General features: G+C 35.6%; 1 protein-coding gene across 1 annotated transcript in view; it reads left to right on the top strand.

The window, feature by feature from the left end:
- The window catches only part of cobl (cordon-bleu WH2 repeat protein), a 112,056-nt gene that overhangs the window by 61,111 nt on the left and 32,263 nt on the right, over positions 1-18,682 (top strand). The window contains 1 exon segment of the mRNA XM_042740501.1: positions 11,880-12,047. Coding sequence (XP_042596435.1) covers positions 11,880-12,047 — 168 coding nt within the window.

The raw sequence follows: 18,682 nt of genomic DNA, 5'->3' as shown, positions 1-18,682 counted from the left end.
CCTCCCTGTTAACCGTCTTCTCAGGGCAGCTGCTTTATGGTGTGTAAACGTGGGGTCATGACCGGGGTAAAGCCCTCAGAACTCAGCCACTCTCCAGGAGCAGGTCGTGACATTTTCAGCCCAAATGTTATTGATTTGCTGTCCTCTGTTAAACCTGCTGCCCTTTAAATGGCATCGTCTTGGAGCTCTGAACTAACAATCATTTTCTGCCTTACCTTCCTCCCCTAAGAAGCTGTATTGGGGATCTACTGCTTTTTACACTGTAGGAATACTGTTACACACACATACAGGATTTTAAGAGTATGATATGCCACAAAATAAGAAAAATATATACAATAAGTTTATTTATAATAGGGCTGCATGATATTGGAAAAAACTCACATTGTGATATTTCGTTTTTCTGCGATATATGTTGCGATATGAAAAAAAAAAATCACCAGGGGCCTCATGTATAAAACTTTTTATGTAGATTTCATCCTAAATGTGTGTGTATGCACAAAACCTAGATTTTGCGTACGTACAAAAGTTTTCATATTTATAAAGCCATGCGTATGCCAGAACCTGTGCAAAATTCTCTTTGTAATTCAGAGTCAGCGGAAGATTGTGCGTACATGAATCTCCACCCCGTCGCCTCCCCAAAATAGCCATTTATGGAGCTTTCAACGCCTAGTTTTAATATGCATAACGTCATCTGCATATCATTGCCATGCATATCCCCATCCACTTGACACCATGTTTAACGCAGTTAAGGGTACAATATGTTAGGAAAATATGAGAGACGGACTATAAATGCATTTTGAGACATCACTATTCTAATTAATGCAATTTGCCTAAAAGGTAAACATATATTTTAGAATGTTTATAGTCTATATTTTTATGAAAAAATATAGGCCTTATTTTTTTTTGCAGTGTAAATAGCTGTCTGACTCACCGCGTCAATAACAAAACATTTTGAAAATAAAATGTGCATATCTTTAAATATGGTGTTTGTCACAATATTGGGAAGAGCACAAAAGGTTATCATTAGACTGCTGTCTGTGAGCGACACCTGTGAACAGGTTATACTGTCATCAGTCCTTTTCAAACCAGCCGATGGACTATTTTATCAATGAGCGCATCCTTATGTCTGTCGTTACCTCTTTTTTAAAAGAGTTCATACTTATTTGGTTAACGTGTATGATCATTATTCGTGCAAAAGTATTCTCTCAGAACATGAGTTTTGCTATTTAGAACACAATTTAAAGCAGAATTGTCATAAGCCAAGCAATCCTCACTGTGATTAAAACATTTAATAACATAGCTTACCACAGGAAAATAGTTCAAAAGCAGCACATCCACTGCAAATATTTCTGTTTAAATTTATATACAAATTATGTAATTTCTGGATACAAATTTCAGGAAATTTCAGTCCTTAATTTCATTATTAAGAGTCAAATTTAATCTAAATGTGTATATCAAATGTAAAACAGACTTTAACCCTCTGGAGTCTAAGGGTATTTTTGGGGCCTGGAGAAGTTCTGTCATGCCCTGACATTTGTGCTTTTTTCAGTTTCTTATAAATATCTAAATGGCTAAAGTCTAATCTCACTGTAATCAGCACACACTGGGCTATAATAATATGTGAGCAGCATGTATGTACATGATTGTGTTTTTGAGAAAAAAAAAATGTTATGCGTGGTTAGTGAAAAACTAAAAATGTTAAATCACTTGAATAAGGCAATAAAACACATACAGAACATTGGTTCCCAGGAATTTTGAGAACTGGAGCTTGTAGCCTAGAATTTTTTTTTTCTAAATGATGTGAAAATCATCTTGTTTACTCACTTACAGAAAACAATATATTGATTTAAATTTTCTAAGACACTTTTTTTTGTTGGTAAAAGTCATATGCGAGTAGGCGTCAACTATCATGAATTCACACCTGAGAAGACAAAGGCCTGCATAATGAGCTGCATAATGAGCCATTCAGTCAGCTGTGTCACTGAGAGGGATGAGTTACAAGAAAGAATGTGAGGACAAAATAAATGTATATAATTTTATGTTTGTAGTTTATTTAGAATATATTTAATTATCCCACAACATAATTTAATATTCACTTGTGAGTGCAGTTAAACAGTTTATTAGGAAAAATCAAAGCTGACTTTCAAACTGAATTTTTTGCATCATTACTTCAGTAACAAAATCCTTCAGAAATCCTTTTAACAATCTTATTTTCTACAAAAAAACATTTATTGTTATTATTATCATCATTATTATTATTATTATTATTATTATTATTATTATTATTATTATTAATGTTGAAAAGAGCTGAGAATATTTTTTTTTAGGTTTTTTAGGGGGGATAAATTGAAAGAACAGCAATGATTGTTACATTTGTTACAGTTACATTTATTGTTACATTTATATTATTTACATCAAGCTTTTGAATGGTATAATAGTGTATATTGTTATTGAAACTTCATAATATTTCACTTGATTATACATTTAGTCAGGAATTATAGTTTGGAAAAAGTCTTTGGAAAAAGTCTAACTAGTAAAATTGTTTACACGTTATGTGAAAACTAGTACAAGTATATAAATCAATAAAAAGAGACTTACTCATGTTTATGAACTCTGCTGAATAAAGTGCTTCATTCTTTTTTCTGAGGAAATCCAAATCTCAGATCCTCAACCACATCACATCTTTTTGGGGTGAATGATGTCTTATTCCTCTCATCGCGAAGCAAACAGTAAAATAATAAAAACTTGAAGAACAGTCTCGCTGCGTTGTCTTCTGTTGTGTGGGCGTATTCAAAAGCCGCGCGCTTCAGTGAAACATTTGAATCTCAAAAGCGCGCTCGGCGCGGGGGCGTGGTCGCATTAGAAGATAATGAAGGGAGACGTGAAAAACGGACATCGCATTGTTTTCATATGGATTACTTTATCAGAGAATATTTGTTTTCAGCAAGACTTGTTTAGTTTAAAAGTAGACATGTCAGGCTTTCTATAGATATCTCTCTCGTGTCTCTTCGTTGAGTATTCACGGAGTTACAGTTCATTTTAATGACGTGTTTGTAACTGAAGATCAGCGCAGACAAAGGCTGCAGACAGCACTCCTTGTTTGTTATCTTTATTTTATAAGTGCACAAAGTTTTGTTGTTATTATGTCTGTATACAAAAAAAAGTAGACCCTTTACAGATTCGATTGATGTATTGCACTTATCTGTACGATCAAAACTGAAAGTGTAATTTAAGTTCTTTTCGGGGTTATCAGGAGAAAATACCCCAAAACGCGTATACGCGTTAATCGACTCCAGAGGGTTAAAATCATTCTGTTTGCATCCTTTTTTCGCTCACTCCAGTAAAAATGTGCATAAGCATGGTCTAAAGCAGGGGTGTCAAACTTAATTCCTGGAGGGTCGGAGCCCTGCAGAGTTTTGTTCCAACCTTGTTCCAGCACACATTCCATGTAGTTTTCAAATAAGCCTAAAGGACTTGACTAGTTGGATCAGGTATGTTTAATTAGGGTTTAATCTAAACTCCACAGGGCTCCGGCCCTCCCTGGCCGGAGTTTGACACCCCTGGTCTAGAGTGTCCGTACGGTGCGCACATATTTACGCCTAGTTTATTTTTTATAAATCCCGATTTGTGCGTGGAAAATTTTGTGCAAGATTTATACATCAGCCCCCAGATGACTTGAATAGATCTATTTGGGGAAAAAAATCAATGAGTGATTTTGTAGGTGAGTAAATCCTTACAGAAAAAACAAAAAAACAAATTACAGGCATAGATAAATAGAAGAAAGATACAAATGAACAATGTTTTACATTTTTCAGGTAAGTCTAACAGTATTCAGGTACAGAAATTAAATAATCAAATGTAAAATAACATGGCAAAGTCTTCACTGTATAAATTAAATCTCCATTTTCACATCCATTTTCTTTCTCAATTGTTTACCTTCACCTAAGCCATAAGCAACTGTCTTTACAAGGATACATGCAGAGACATGCATTTTGACATAGTTTTTGCGTATATGTGTCATTAATAGACATGGAAGTGAACGGAATTCAGAGTTCAGCTCTCACTGTGTCTACATTGGACGCGAGCGGCACAGCACGACGCGACAAAATACTATAGAACCCAATATAATCAGCGATGCAGTCTACACTGGATGAGGTGCGACACGACAAATCCCCAACAGTAAACTGATGCCGCATTCTATTTATGACGTACTGACACAAAGTACTAATGATTTGCAACAGTCCCTTTGCCGTGTCCAGTGTAGACACACTTTAGCTGCAGCGCGGGGTGACACAACAGCTGTTGCGTCCGGTGACATGGTGTCTGTGTGTGAGCAAAGAAATCGATTAGTATAAATATAACGATCAGTGTACTAAACATCGCACCTCCTGCGATGTGACTATCATGGATACACACAGCGATATTGATGCTGAAACAATATATTGTGCAGCCCTAATTTATCATTTATACTGTATTTGTTGAACTCATGCCCTAAATATCAGGGCATTACTAATACCCTAGTGAAAAATAAATATTCTTAATTGTATTTAAAATCTGTTTATTTCATGATAATTATACTACAAATAGATTGACATGTATATACTAAATGAAAATACATTCTTAATGTAGTTATTAAGAATGAGCACAAACTTAGTACACTACAAATTAATTTGTAAAATACTATACTTTTTACAAATACATTTGACGAAGGATGAAAAAATTATATATATATATATATATATATATATATATATATATATATATATATATATATATATATATATACACATACAGTGGTGTGAAAAAGTGTTGGCCCCCTTCCTGATTTCTTATTTTTTTTGCATGTTTCTCACACGTTAATGTTTTAGATCATCAAACAAATTGAAATATTAGTCAAAGTTAACACAAGTAAACACAACTTGCAGATTTTAAATTAAGGTTTTTATTATAATGGAAAACAAAATCCAAAACTACATGGCCCTGGGTGAAGAAGTGTTTGCCCCCTGTTAAAACTGTGGTTTATCACACCTGAGTTCAATTTCTCTAGCCACACCCAGGCCTGATTACCTCCACACCTGTTCGCAATCAAGAAATCCCATAAATAGGACCTGCCTGACAAAGTGAAGTAGACCAAAAGCTAGACATCATGCCGAGATTCAAAGAAATTCAGCAACAACTGAGAAAGAAAGTAATTGAGATCTATCAGTCTGGAAAAGGTTATAAAGCCATTTCCAAAGCTTTGGGACTCCAGCGAACCACAGTGAGAGCCATTATTCACAAATGGCAAAAACATGGAACAGTGGAGAACCTTCCCAGGAGTGGCCAGCTGACCAAAATTACCCCAAGAGCACAGCGACGACTCATCCAAGAGGTCACAAAAGACCCCACAACACCATCCAAAGAACTGCAGGCCTCACTTGCCTCAGTTAAGGTCAGTGTTCCTGACTCCATCATAAGAAAGAGACTGGGCAAAAATGGTTTGCATGGCAGAGTTCCAAGACAAAAACTGCTGCTGAGCAAAAAGAACATAAAGGCTCGTCTCAGTTTTGCCAGAAAACATCTTGATGATCCCCAAGACTTTTGGGAAAATACTCTGTGGACTGATGAGACAGAAGTTGAACTTTTTGGCAGGTGTGTGTCCCATTACGTCTGGCGTAAAAGTAACACCGCATTTCTGAAAAAGAACTTCATACCAACAGTAAAATATGGTGGTGGTAGTGTGATGGTCTGGGGCTGTTTTGCTGCTTCAGGACCTGGAAGACTTGCTATAATAATTGGAACCATGAATTCTGCTGTGGCATGACCTTAAAAAGGTGGTTCATGCTCGAAAACCCTCAAATGTGACAATTCTGCATAGATGAGTGGATCAAAATTCCTCCACAGCACTGTAACAGACTCATTGCAAGTTATCGCAAATGCTTGATTGCAGTTGTTGCTACTAAGGGTGGCCCAACCAGTTATTAGGTTTAGGGGGCAAACATTTTTTCACAAAGGGCCATGTAGTTTTGGATTTTGTTTTCCCTTAATAAAAACCTTCATTTAAAAACTGCATGTTTTGTTCACTTGTGTTATCTTTAACTAATATTTAAATTAGTTTGATGATCTGAAACATGAAAGTGTGACATGCAAAAAAAGGGGGCCAACAATTTTTCACACCACTGTATGTGTATATATATATATATATACACACATACAGTGGTGGGCATAGATTAATTTTTTTAATCTAGATTAATCTCACTGTAATCTTGAAATTAATCTAGATTAATCTAGATTAAAATGGCTCATTTGCATTCTGCCGAAGGCATTTGAATTATGTTCAATAAGATGCACTTGTTAGTACTGATAGAGCTGTGCTGCACTCAGACATAGTAGTTTGACGATGACTCTTCCCCTGCACTACATTGCTTGGCCCGGCATCTTCCGCATTAGCTAAGGGATGCTTTGTGTTTAGGTGGTACTTGAGAATGGAAGAACTCCTACAGTAATCTAATTACGCATTGGGGATGTTTTGTGTAACCTTACGCCTGTTTCACACATACTCTGTCTGCAGTGCGTATGCGTTGCATTTTTTTTTTTTTACGCACCCATGTTAACGGATTCTAGCGTTCACGCGGTTGCGGTCCATCAGTGTGTTCCAGGAGCGGTGCGTCTGCAGCAGTGCAGCGATCATTTATGTAACGAATCTATTTTTGCGGTGCTGTATGCGCTGAATTAAAATGACGGTGCATTGTTCGCGGTAAAAATTACAATGGATTGACACGGAAATGCAGTAATTTCACAATAAATGTATACTAATTAAAGCCTACTGTTTTTCACACGCAACACATGGGTTTTGGCTAGGTTTAAAACAAGAAAAAGAGCACCTTTTAGATAAACGAGGCAACATGATATAGGCCTATGCACTTTTATGGAAGCAGAAAAACAAAGTTCATTAAGAACCGTGCGATTGCTTGTAATTAAGATTTAAATGCAAAAGGCACGAGAGTCGACTGTTTCTGTCAGTGGTGCTTTAATTTTAAATATTTGCGATATCCCAACAAGAAAGGTAGGCTAACTGTTGTGTTTAAATGTTTTGCTGCTTGCTTGAGCAGCTTATTATACAAACCTAGAAGTCAAATGCATGAATAATATGTTGTTCATATTTATTAAGTTTAAACTAATGTCTGTGATTATGAAAGACTGTTACTGTTCTGTGATAAGAGTCACAATTATTATTATTATTATTATTATTATTATTATTATTATTTTAACATGGTTTGAAATATAGAATGATGAACAAATGTTGTGTTTGTGGACTAAACAGCCGCGGATCAGTAGCGGACTGCAAACGCGTCCTGTGTGAAAGCACAATGAATCCGTGCTGCTTCTGCACCACATACGTAACGCACACAGACTGCAGACGGAGTATGTGTGAAACAGGCGTGAGTCTTGTCGAGGTTTTTTTGGGAAGCTTGGTAATTTCACAGTAGGCATACACACAGGTTCGAAGACTCGTTCTCGCCCCTACAGTGCAATTCGTCTAGGTATACATCCGCGCTAAACTATCACGGTGAAAGTCATCATAGCTTGCGTAGTATAGACCCAGCTCCCAACCCAACTTTGAGAATAGATTAACGGCAATATTTTTTTTTATCGCCCGATAAGAGTCTCACGTTAACGCAGCACGTTAACGCCGATAACGGCCCACCACTAATATATATATATATACATATATATATATCTCCTTAAGAAAGTAGACTGGCTAGGTTCTTAATTCCATCTACAACATTTAAAAAAAAAAAAAAAAAGTTATTTTCATAATGGTGTTCTCTCAGCACAAAAAATAAATAAATAAACACTTTAAATATGACCTCCACACACACACACACACACACACACACACACACACATATAAACCAACTGGGTGAAACCTTTGAAAGAGAGTGCTCACTTCATAACCCCAATGACATGTCCATGCTCACTCCGGCCAAAAGATTAGTCTCGGTAAGGGATGAATGAAGCAACTCATCCTATGATCCTTAAGATGTATAAAGGCCATTTTAATGTATGTCTGTGGGGATTGTTTTTACTTTATGTTGTTGTCATATCATTAAGGCTGCTGTATGAGTTCTCACCTAAGACTGACACAAAAGACAATATCACACTCTGTGTATTGATATTTGTTTGTTCCTTCACCCCGATTTTAAGATTTTAATATATGTATGTTTTTGTGTTTTAGTTTGTTGGGTTTGGTAGGTTTGATAAGTTAGTTTCTCCTCACCTAACTTTCACAAGCTGTGAAATTCACCAACAATCAGTTTTGCTGTAGTTTTGCTAAACATCTGAACTCACTATTGGGAATATGTGTTTCAAAGACTTGGCACATTTTTCTGAAGACACCTTTAGTGTAGAAACTCATTCCAGCTAGTCACAAGTCTCACCATCTATTTCAAATCTGAGAATAATTAAATTATTTTAATATGAAGTTGTCATATTTATTATTATTATCTCTCTCTCTCTCTCTCTCTCTCTATATATATATATATATATATATATATATATATATATATATTATATTATTATTATTATTACTTTTTTTTTTTTTTTTTTTGCTTTTTGGGCAAATCAAAGAAAATGAGAGAAACATCTAGTATGTTTCTGCTAGGTGCTGTAAGGACAGAATTTCCAAACGCAACCTTTGCCTACAGCACAAATGTAACAATGAGCAATTTGCAAATAAAACAATTTAATTTGTTAAATATTAAAGTAATACTTTAGTAATTTATTTTTATTGTTGACCTGTTATGATTAATACACTGTATTTGAGTTCTACTTGTTGAGTTTAAAAATAGTATAGATAAAAATACATGTATTGAGTTAATAATAATTCATAATCATGCAGTACTTTTATGACCTTTACCTTTTTAAGTAATTTAACCACACATTTAATGCTTTTCACAATTTTGCATGATTGCAAAGCAGCTTTACATACATACAGAAAGTAGTTACAAAAGTAAAGATGTAAACCACATAGAGCTAGTTAGTTTGAAATGGTGAAAGACATTCACGTACTTGATCAGAGGGTTTATTTTAGTATATTCCTAATACATTCCAATGCACTTGTATCAACACACTTCTTTTTTCTCCATTAATGGCTCTTTAATGTCCCGTACAGACAACGGTAACATTGCACTTTGAAATGTGGACTGCTGCCCTTTGGCCTGTCAAAATATTATGAATTACTAAACAAATTATTAAAAATGATACTGAACCCTCCTTAAAATTACACAAAAAAATAACATTTCAAATAGCTTCAGAGACGATAACTGCATGAAAAGAAACAATGTAAAATGTATTAAAATTTTTATTCGTGCGTTACATTTAAATCTGCAGTGTACTGCAAGACCGTCAAACCGCCAAATCCTTTCATTGCGTTTTACATTAGAAACACTAGTGCAGTGCATTGAGAGTTGAAGTGCACAGAGAAATATTACAGATGTTTTTATTCCATCTGCATTCACTGAAACATAAGCAGTTCTGCACATTCACAGTCTTCCACCAACGAAAGGAACTGTGCCGCTTGCTGCACCTATATTAAGAGTACTCAGCAATCCACAGTCTTTAAATTCATATTTTGTGCTTTCATCTATGGAAAATTTGTTTACTTGTAGTAGTATTTTACTTAGTAGTACAGTATATAAAAAACACAAAGTAACCACAGTTCTGCCCAGCGCATGTCTGCTTTGGTGGCACATCTAATAAAGAGAGTACACTTGTGTCGCAGCAACCCGGGTTCGAATCCAGTGTTTCCTACATTCATTCTTCAAATGTCTGTCCTCAGTGTGTCACTGATGCTCTCCAGGTGACTGAGTTAGCTGGAATGCTGGGAAATGTTAGTAAAAGACAAAATGTAAAGCTGTTCCATAATTTATAAAGATCAATTATTTGCATTAAAAACACACAATAATGATGTTATTAACACACTTCAAGTTTACTTTGAATGCCATTGCAGTGCGTTTTAAAGTTACTAAAAGTAAATTATTAATTAGTATAATATTAATGCATGTTTAACACTCTTAAAGTCTCATTGTAATGTCAGCAACATACATTTGAAGTTTATGCTGAGTGAATTCTGTATTTCAAAACTTAAATACAAGAAGAGATGTACTTAAAGTGTACTTAAGTATGCTTAAAATAGTTCCACTTTAGCACAAACAAGTATATTTATTACAATTTTTTTGGGGAAGTCGTGGCCTAGTGGTTAGAGAGTTTGACTCCTAACCCTAAAGTTGTGGGTTTGAGTCTTGGTCAGGCAATACCACGACTGGGGTAAGCAAAGCACTGAACCCCCAACTGCTCCCTGGGTGCTGCAGCATAAATGGCTGCCCACTGCTCTGGGTGTGTGTTCATAGTGTGTGTGTGTGTGCACTTTGGATGGGTTAAATGCAGAGCATGAATATATATATATATATATATATATATATATATATATATATATATAGAGAGAGAGAGAGAGAGAGAGGGAGCGCGCGCGCGCGCTGCCGGTATCAAATTTTCATGTTGCAGTTAATTGCTAATGCTTTTATCACGGTATACAGTATTATCCCGATATTGAAATGTAGTTTAAAAAAGTGTTGATAAAGTGTGTATAACAGGTTTATTAACTTTTTTCTCATAACAAAATAACTGAACATTTAAATACTATTTTTTTTATACAGAAAATTGTATAAAGTTAGAAATTTTACACAGATTAAAGTTCAAAAGAACTATTAATACCAATAGGTATCACTTTACAATAAGACCTCATTAGATAACCTTAGTTAATGCATTAACAGTCACAATGAGCAAAAGCTACGTTTACTACAGAAGTTATTAATCTTTAAAAAAAAATACAACTACTACATAACACAGTTGCAACTTTTGATTTTAACAATGCGTTATTAAATATTGGAATTACCTAAGGTTAATGAATTTTAGAATAGTTTTTCATTGGCAGTTTATGTTAACTGAATTAGCAAATGCTAACTAATGAAGCCCTAATGTTAAGTGTGACCGAGCAATAAAGAATCAAAACACTTTCAAACAATGTCTAGGGCATGATGTAGTCCAGATTAAAACGTAAAAAAAAAAAAAGTCTGAAAATAAATAGCCTATTAAGTATAAATATTTATGTATTTGGCACTTTGATGAACACCATAGCCAATACAAAAATCTGAATGGCTATTTAAATCATTTAAATATGTTTTAGAAAGTAGCATGGCTGCTTTATTTATGGGCTTTCCAGGGTAACGGCTGCATTTTCTGCAGTTTAGCGCCATCTGCTGTAAGAGAGTGAATGTGCGTTTTCATTCAGCGCGTCTCTCACGTGTTCCGCCATGCGCTTCTCATCTGTGCTCGTTTACATCAGACTTCACATGCGTCTTTCAAGCACCATACATAAGTGTTGTGCATTGTAACCAGTTGATGGGAAAAGTATTCCTAAAATGCATTCAAAATTCCTTATAATTTGTAATAAATAATTATTCTCTGTATTTTAAAGTGCCCACGATAACAACATTGTGCATTGAGAAAGGCTCATAAACATTCTATTCTTTTGAATTTAAAAGTAATAGCTTTAATTCTGTTATATTCTGTTCCATTCTATTTAACTCTAAAATTGAATGTGTATACAACAATATCTCAATTCTCTGTACAATTTGAAATTCACCTTCTATGTTTGTAAACCTTGACATTTGCACTGAGTTGGTCTCTACTTTCTCTACTTCATACTTATACATATTGTTATTTGCACTTTTGGTTAATAAATGTGTGTTTAAACACACTCATTCACATATGCATTTTGACCTTGTCCTTAAATGTGTATTTGTATATCTGCTAAAGTCTATCTCTTTTTTGTTCAGGGAATGTCGGTGACAAGCGGTCCATGTGTGGAGACCCGTCCTAGCACTCTGGGTCAGTCTCAGTCTGTGATGAACATCTCCAAGATGTCCCCAAAAGTGGAATTAAAGAAACGCAGAGCTCCAGCTCCCCCAACAGCTCCCACACAGACTTTACCACTGACATCACAGGTTTGAGCACACACACATACCATTATGATCATTGGTCATTCAGTGGCAGCACTGGTGGTTACGGAGCGGCATCTGTGGTTGAATCTGTCCGAAATGCAAGATAGGGACAGATTCTTCCTGCTGGATGCCCCACACTCGCCCTCTGGCCTCATTCCAGTGCTTCCTCCCTCGCCGTTCCCAGGTCCAGCCGTCTAGCTGCTCATACTACCAGACCCAGAAACAGAGCTTCACAAACCCATACCAGTCATTTAAGATCTGGCTAAGGCCATCTAAGTCCTGGCTCCTTCTGTACCACTGGTCGTTCATAGGGTTTGACCTGCTCAAAACTTTCTTGACATATTGCAGAGATACAACAGTTAACTAAGGGTGCTTTTTGTCTGCCAGACAATCTTTTCTTCTGTAGAGTCTCATTTGTCATTATTTACTATTAAAATTAAATTAGATGTGTAGGAAAGATTGTTTTGATTTTATTTTAGTTATTGTAGTCTATAGTAGCCTGATGCAAATGATGATTGTTCACCATGTGCACACCTTCTGTACACCTGAGATGAGGATTTTACAAGGGGCTTCTTTAAGAGGCTAGAGAGTTCATCTCCTACTCTTATCCTCTCGTGACATCATCAGAGCCCCTTGTTAGCTCAGCTCATGAAAATACTCTGCACATGATGCAGAGAACTTAAACTACTTCTCTGGCGAGATGTCGGTCTGCAAACCCTTGGCTACTGATTCATAACTCTAGTGAAAAAATAGTATACTTATGTACAATTTATTTGTATGTACTATAAATATATTTGTGGCACACTATAAATTGCTATACTTAGATTGGAACAACTAATTTTATACTAAATGCATTTTAGTTGTGCAAAAGCAGTGCTGAAGTTCAACTAAAGTTATATTAAATATACTTGTTTATGCTAAAGTGTAACCATTCTAAGTATACTTAAATACACTTTAAATATCTAGTCATTTATTGAATTTTTGAAATGCAGAATTCATTCAGCATAAATTTCAAATTTATTTTGGTGACATTACAGTTGCAATTCAATTACAGTGTAAGAGTGTTGAACATACATTAATATCATACTAATAGCAAACTGAGGTCATACTGTCCCTTACTTTTAGTGACTTTTTAAATGCATTGCAATGGCATTCCAAGTAATATTGAAGGCACAATTATTGTGTGCTTCTAATGCAATAAATTAACCTTTATAAGTGAGTGACATGACATACAGCCAAGTATGGTAACCCATACTCGGAATTCATGCTCTGCTTTTAACCCATCCAAAGTGCACACACACAGCAGTGAACACACACCCGGAGCAGTGGCCAGCCGTTGGGGGTTCGGTGCCTTGCTCAAGGGCCCCTCAGTCGTGGTATTGAAGGTGGAGAGAGCGCTGTACATTCACTCCCCCCACCTACAATTCCTGCCGGCCCGAGACTCGAACTCACAACCCTTGGATGGCAAGTCCGACTCTCTAACCATTAGGCCACGACTTCCCCCTAAAAATAATTGCACAGCTTAAGAACATCAGTGGAACATTGGACACAGACATTTGAACATTGGCTGAAGGAAACACTGTGGACTGGATTCGAACCTGGGTCGCTGCCACACACGTGCACTCGCTTTACCAGATGCACCACTGAAGTGTTTCCTGCAGCCAATGCTCAAATGTCTGTGTCCACTTTTCCACTTATCTTCCCTGAATAATTGAGTTGACTGGGATGCTGGAGGTGTTAGTAAAGGGCAATTTCTTAAGCTGTGCCATTATTTATAAAGGTTAATTTATTGTATTAGAAGCACACAATAATTGTCCAGTTAGCAGACTTCAAGTTTACTTGGAATGCCATTGCAATGCATTTTAAAGTTACTAAAAGTAAGGGACAGTATGACCTCAGTTTGTTACTAGTATAATATTACTGTATGTTCAGCACCTTTACAGTGTAATTGAATTGCAATTGTAATGTCACCAAAATACGTAATGTCACCAAAAAAAAAGTTTATGCTCAATGAATTCTGCTTTTAAAAAATTTAATAAAACAGAGGATATTTAAAGTGTACTTAAGTATACTAGGAATAGTTCCACTTTAGCACAAACAATTGTATTTAATACAAATTTAGCTGAACTTCAGCTCTGCTTTTGCACAACTAAAATGCATTTAGTACAAAATTGGTTGTTGCAATTTAGCAGGCTTTAAGTATACCAATTTATAGTGTCCCACAATTATATGTAGTTATACTTAAGTACATATGAATAAATTGTACTTATTTTTTTCACTTAGAGTGCTCTAGTTGGTTGCTTAATAGAGAGGTCAAAAAGGTCTTTTCAGGGAAGGTCAGACAGCCATGATGGCAACCCCTCCGGGCAGTTGTTTTGGTCTTGCAAAACCAGCTCCTCTCTACTTGATTTGGGAACTACCAATATCTCAAAAACTGCTTCCCATACTCTCATTTCAATAAAATACCTCAAAGCGGTAGTGAAATCTGAAAATCTCTTACAAATGTTGTTTTTTTTTGTTGTTTTTTTTGATCAAGTAACATTAAAAACATATTTTAGGTTGGTCCATTCAGACTATGACTTAGACACTCTGCAGCACCTTTCAAAGAAAAAAAAAAGAAATCAGAATAGATCAAATACAATAATAAATCCAAAAAGTTTTATTTATGTATTTATTCCATGGTCTGTCTGAATACTGGATTCTGATTTTAATGCACAGGTAGTTCCAAGTCAGTTTAATCACTGTTCCATAATAATGCACTTTTAATTGATGCACACAAACACACACACATCACTCTCTCTCTCACACACACACACAGGTCGGAGATCACAAATTGCACTGCGCACACACATAAACTTTTCAATGCGTCCCTGCAATGATTTTTATTAATAAAATAGTCTAGATACTAGATCGCTACATTATATTCCTCAACAGCGATGTGGTACAATCACTGTTTTTGAAGTAATTAATTGTTTGTAGAGAGATGCGCAGATGCAGGTAAAGCACACACAACTGTCATCTCTCTATCTTTCTCTCTCTCTCGATCAATAATTCATTGAAATAAATGCTATAATTCATTCAAATAAATGTGATCTTATTGCACTATTTAATCTCTGTGTCTGATTTGAAGCAGGCAGAATGCTAGAGCTAACGAACCATAACTGACGAAAATAACTTTCATTTTTACCCTTCTGGTCAAATGTTGCACTGCAAAAAGCAGTACTAGATTTAACTTGTCTATAACTTGGCAAATGACCATGGAATAAGCGGGATAATCAACGGCTTGCGTCGGGTGGTTCTTGGCCTTCATTTCATGCATTTAAAATCCTTTAATGCAGGGCAAACTGTTGATTATCCCTTACATAAACCCGCAGCTTTAAAGTTTGTTCTTTGATTCAGCTAAGAGGTTATGCCACGTTGTATTAATTAGTATTTTATTGGTCCCACATCTTCATACAAATTTTAGAGTTCACCATACTTGAAATTTAAAATGCATTCTTCATATGAGTTTGTGTTTCCAGTCTTCAGCATTTGTATACATATGAATTTAATTTAACGGAACAAGAAGTGTAGTGTGACTGCCCCTTAAATGTTTCTGTGGGAACTGGAGCTTCTAACAGCAGCTTCAAAAAAATGTTTTGCAATAAAATTTGGACACTGCCATGGTTGTATTATAATGTCACACTTTGTGGCATCTTTTTTAAAAAACATAATTCAACAATACATCCAAAATATAAAAAAAAAAAATGGAGTCTAATTGTCAAGTTTAGTTCCGAAGAAGATGATAAAAGTATCCAAAAGCCTTCCAATAGCAAGAAGTCTTTATTAAACTAGACAAAACGGGTAATTCCACTGACAATGAGCAAACGAAACAGCATGTTGCATACTAACAATACCAGAAAATAAATAACTCATTTTAATTACTCATTTTGTAATGTTATTGTACTGTGCAGACTTTAAAGATTTTAAAGTATTGATGCGGTCATCCTTTTACTCACAAAGATGAGATTTTTTGGCCTATTTTTATTGTTAACTCTTGAAAAACCTCACCACTAAAGTGACTAGAATTTCTAGTGTGCCACCTTTTAGTAAGTTAATATGTCACCTGTAGACCAGTTTTGCTATAAGGTCCACCAGTATGGGATTTTAGTGGCTGATATTGACATATAGAAAGAACAATACAGTATATAATGCTGATATATACAATATATAACTTTTGAGCAAATGCTTGCAGCAAAATTGCTGTTAAATTTGGTAAAAATAAATTACTTACTTTGTGTTAATTGTTTTTTAGCTCCTGTACTTTATACCAGTCTGATGCTATGATATAAATTAGTCATTAGTCTTTTAACAACGCCTTTAAACATTTTTCCCCCTACACAATACAGTAAATTTAAATAAAAGGGCCTATTCACTTTTAGACAGTGCTTGGTTATCATACACTTTCATTATAGCACACATCACGGAGTTGACACAAAATGATACAAATTATAAATGTCTATTAAAGATGATGGCAGTCATTGATCATTGATACCTTCTGGCTATTTGCACAACCTTTGGCTTCTTTTGCTAAAAGTACTGTATGTAACAGTTACACACTGGAAAAAACTAGGAAGGCCACAAAGTGGTTTCTTTCTCCCACATCCCTTCTCCTTTCCAAACAGATCTGACTCTGTGCCCCAGTTATGTTGAATGACATGCTGGTCTCTTAGATGTGTTTTCTGGGCTTTTCTCAGCGGTGGCTGGATTTATGACTGATTAGGCAACACTGTGAAGTTGTAAATGTGACCAGGAATGGGACGATAAAAATAAAACGATCACAACAAAGAAGCGTGGTACTGACGCAAGACCACACTGTTTATAGCACAACTATCTTACTCCATGTTCGTAAGGAGGGAGACATTGTGTTTTGTGTAAATGACCTCCTTAAATCTCTTTATGAGTGTTTGCTTAGGATTATTTTGAGCATTGAGTGTGTGTTTAGTGTGTTTAAGAATACTTCTCTTGTCCTTTCATATTAAATTATTTGCAATATTTTTGTTGCTTTTTTTATGAAAGAGATGAGAGAAAATTATGAAAAGTTAAGTATTGTAAAAATAATATGAACACCTTAATTTATACAAATGCTGACAATAGTTAGCTTAATATCCAGAGTATTTCATGGCTCAAAATGAGTTGGAGGTGGTACCGTTTTGATCATGTGCACACATGTACTTGAACTGTGCCTTCAACTGGCTGAAGCAAGCAGTTTTTACAAGCAATGTGTTCTAGCTGTTGTAATAATTAGATGATTGGCATTTTTGCAGTGAAGTTGAACATAAACATAAGGTTGTTGTTAAACGTTGCATTAAAGTCAGTGTTTTCATCTACACAGTTCACACGCAGAGAAAGAACATTTCAGCCTCTTATTATTCATTTTAGTCCAGTGTGTCCTGGTCAGCGTCGTTCTGATAACAATATATATTCATCCACTTATTATAAAGAGTCTTTCTAGATAAAAATAAATAAATAAATACTTAAGAATGTACATGACAAAATGCATTATGAATTATAATCATAGCTAAGTAACATGCATAAAGCTATAACTGACCCTTCGCAAAGGCCCTCCTGCCGCTCTCACACCACAAATCATGTTCTCACGCAGTGAAAAATACGTCATGGAGCAAAGAGAAAACTGACAACATGCTGACAGACAAGACAGTGCAGTTTACTTTAGGCATGAAACAAACTCTCAGCTTTAAATTTGTCTTTTTTGTTGTTTTTTGTTTTTAGAAATTCCAATAATAAATACTGTTTTGTGGCTCTTTAATATGTTGTGACAGATCGCTAAAGCACCTCATTTCACGTGGCACGTAAACCGATCATCTCTTCTTCTTTACTAGTTATTGCAAGTTATAAACATAAATGAACATCAGAGGGTATCGTGTCTACACCTGGGGTCCATTCTTCGTACGTCACTAACTTAGTTACATGGATTTGATTGTTGATGACTTGGCATGATCTTGGATTGTTTGGCTCTTGCAAGCTTACCATGGAGTTGCTGTCATAGCAACAGGTCCGTACGCTTAAACCTGCTCGGGAGCAGGCTTATTTCCTGTAAACAGGATTAGATTGCATCTTTTTAAGAAGAATTGACATTTAAAATCTCTCCACCGCTACTTTATTAAGAGTACCCTGGTCCAGGGAGAAAAAAATTATATATACTGTATATACAAACAAACAGGAGCAAAACTGTGTGTGGTCCCACTATAAAGATGGGTTAAATTGAATGTTCCAGTTCATGACCAGGGTACAGGACAGAGTAATTAAATAGGTCAGGGTTTAGTGGTTGACCTCTCAAAATTCATCACTGGCCCAGCATTCCTCAGGATTAAGAGGGGAGGGACCTGGGGTTTGATATATCTCCTTATATATCTTAATAATTAACATCTGCATCTAAGAGGCTGTGGAAAGATGAAAACTGAGATTACGGAAGACAAACAGAGTGAGGTGCCACAGTTTGACCCTGGAAACTGTCTGGAAAATCACCTCAGTTATATTTGCAATAAAATTAGAATCAAGCCAAATGAAAGTAAAGTTTCCTTGTTTTATAAGGTTATGGGTTATCATGGTGCACTTGCCTGCTAAAAAGCAAATCC

This window comes from Cyprinus carpio, chromosome B16 (genome assembly GCF_018340385.1).
Source record: "Cyprinus carpio isolate SPL01 chromosome B16, ASM1834038v1, whole genome shotgun sequence".
Taxonomy (NCBI): Eukaryota; Metazoa; Chordata; class Actinopteri; order Cypriniformes; family Cyprinidae; genus Cyprinus; species Cyprinus carpio.
Note: the sequence above shows the minus strand (reverse complement) of the source record. Positions and strands in the feature narration are given on the sequence as shown.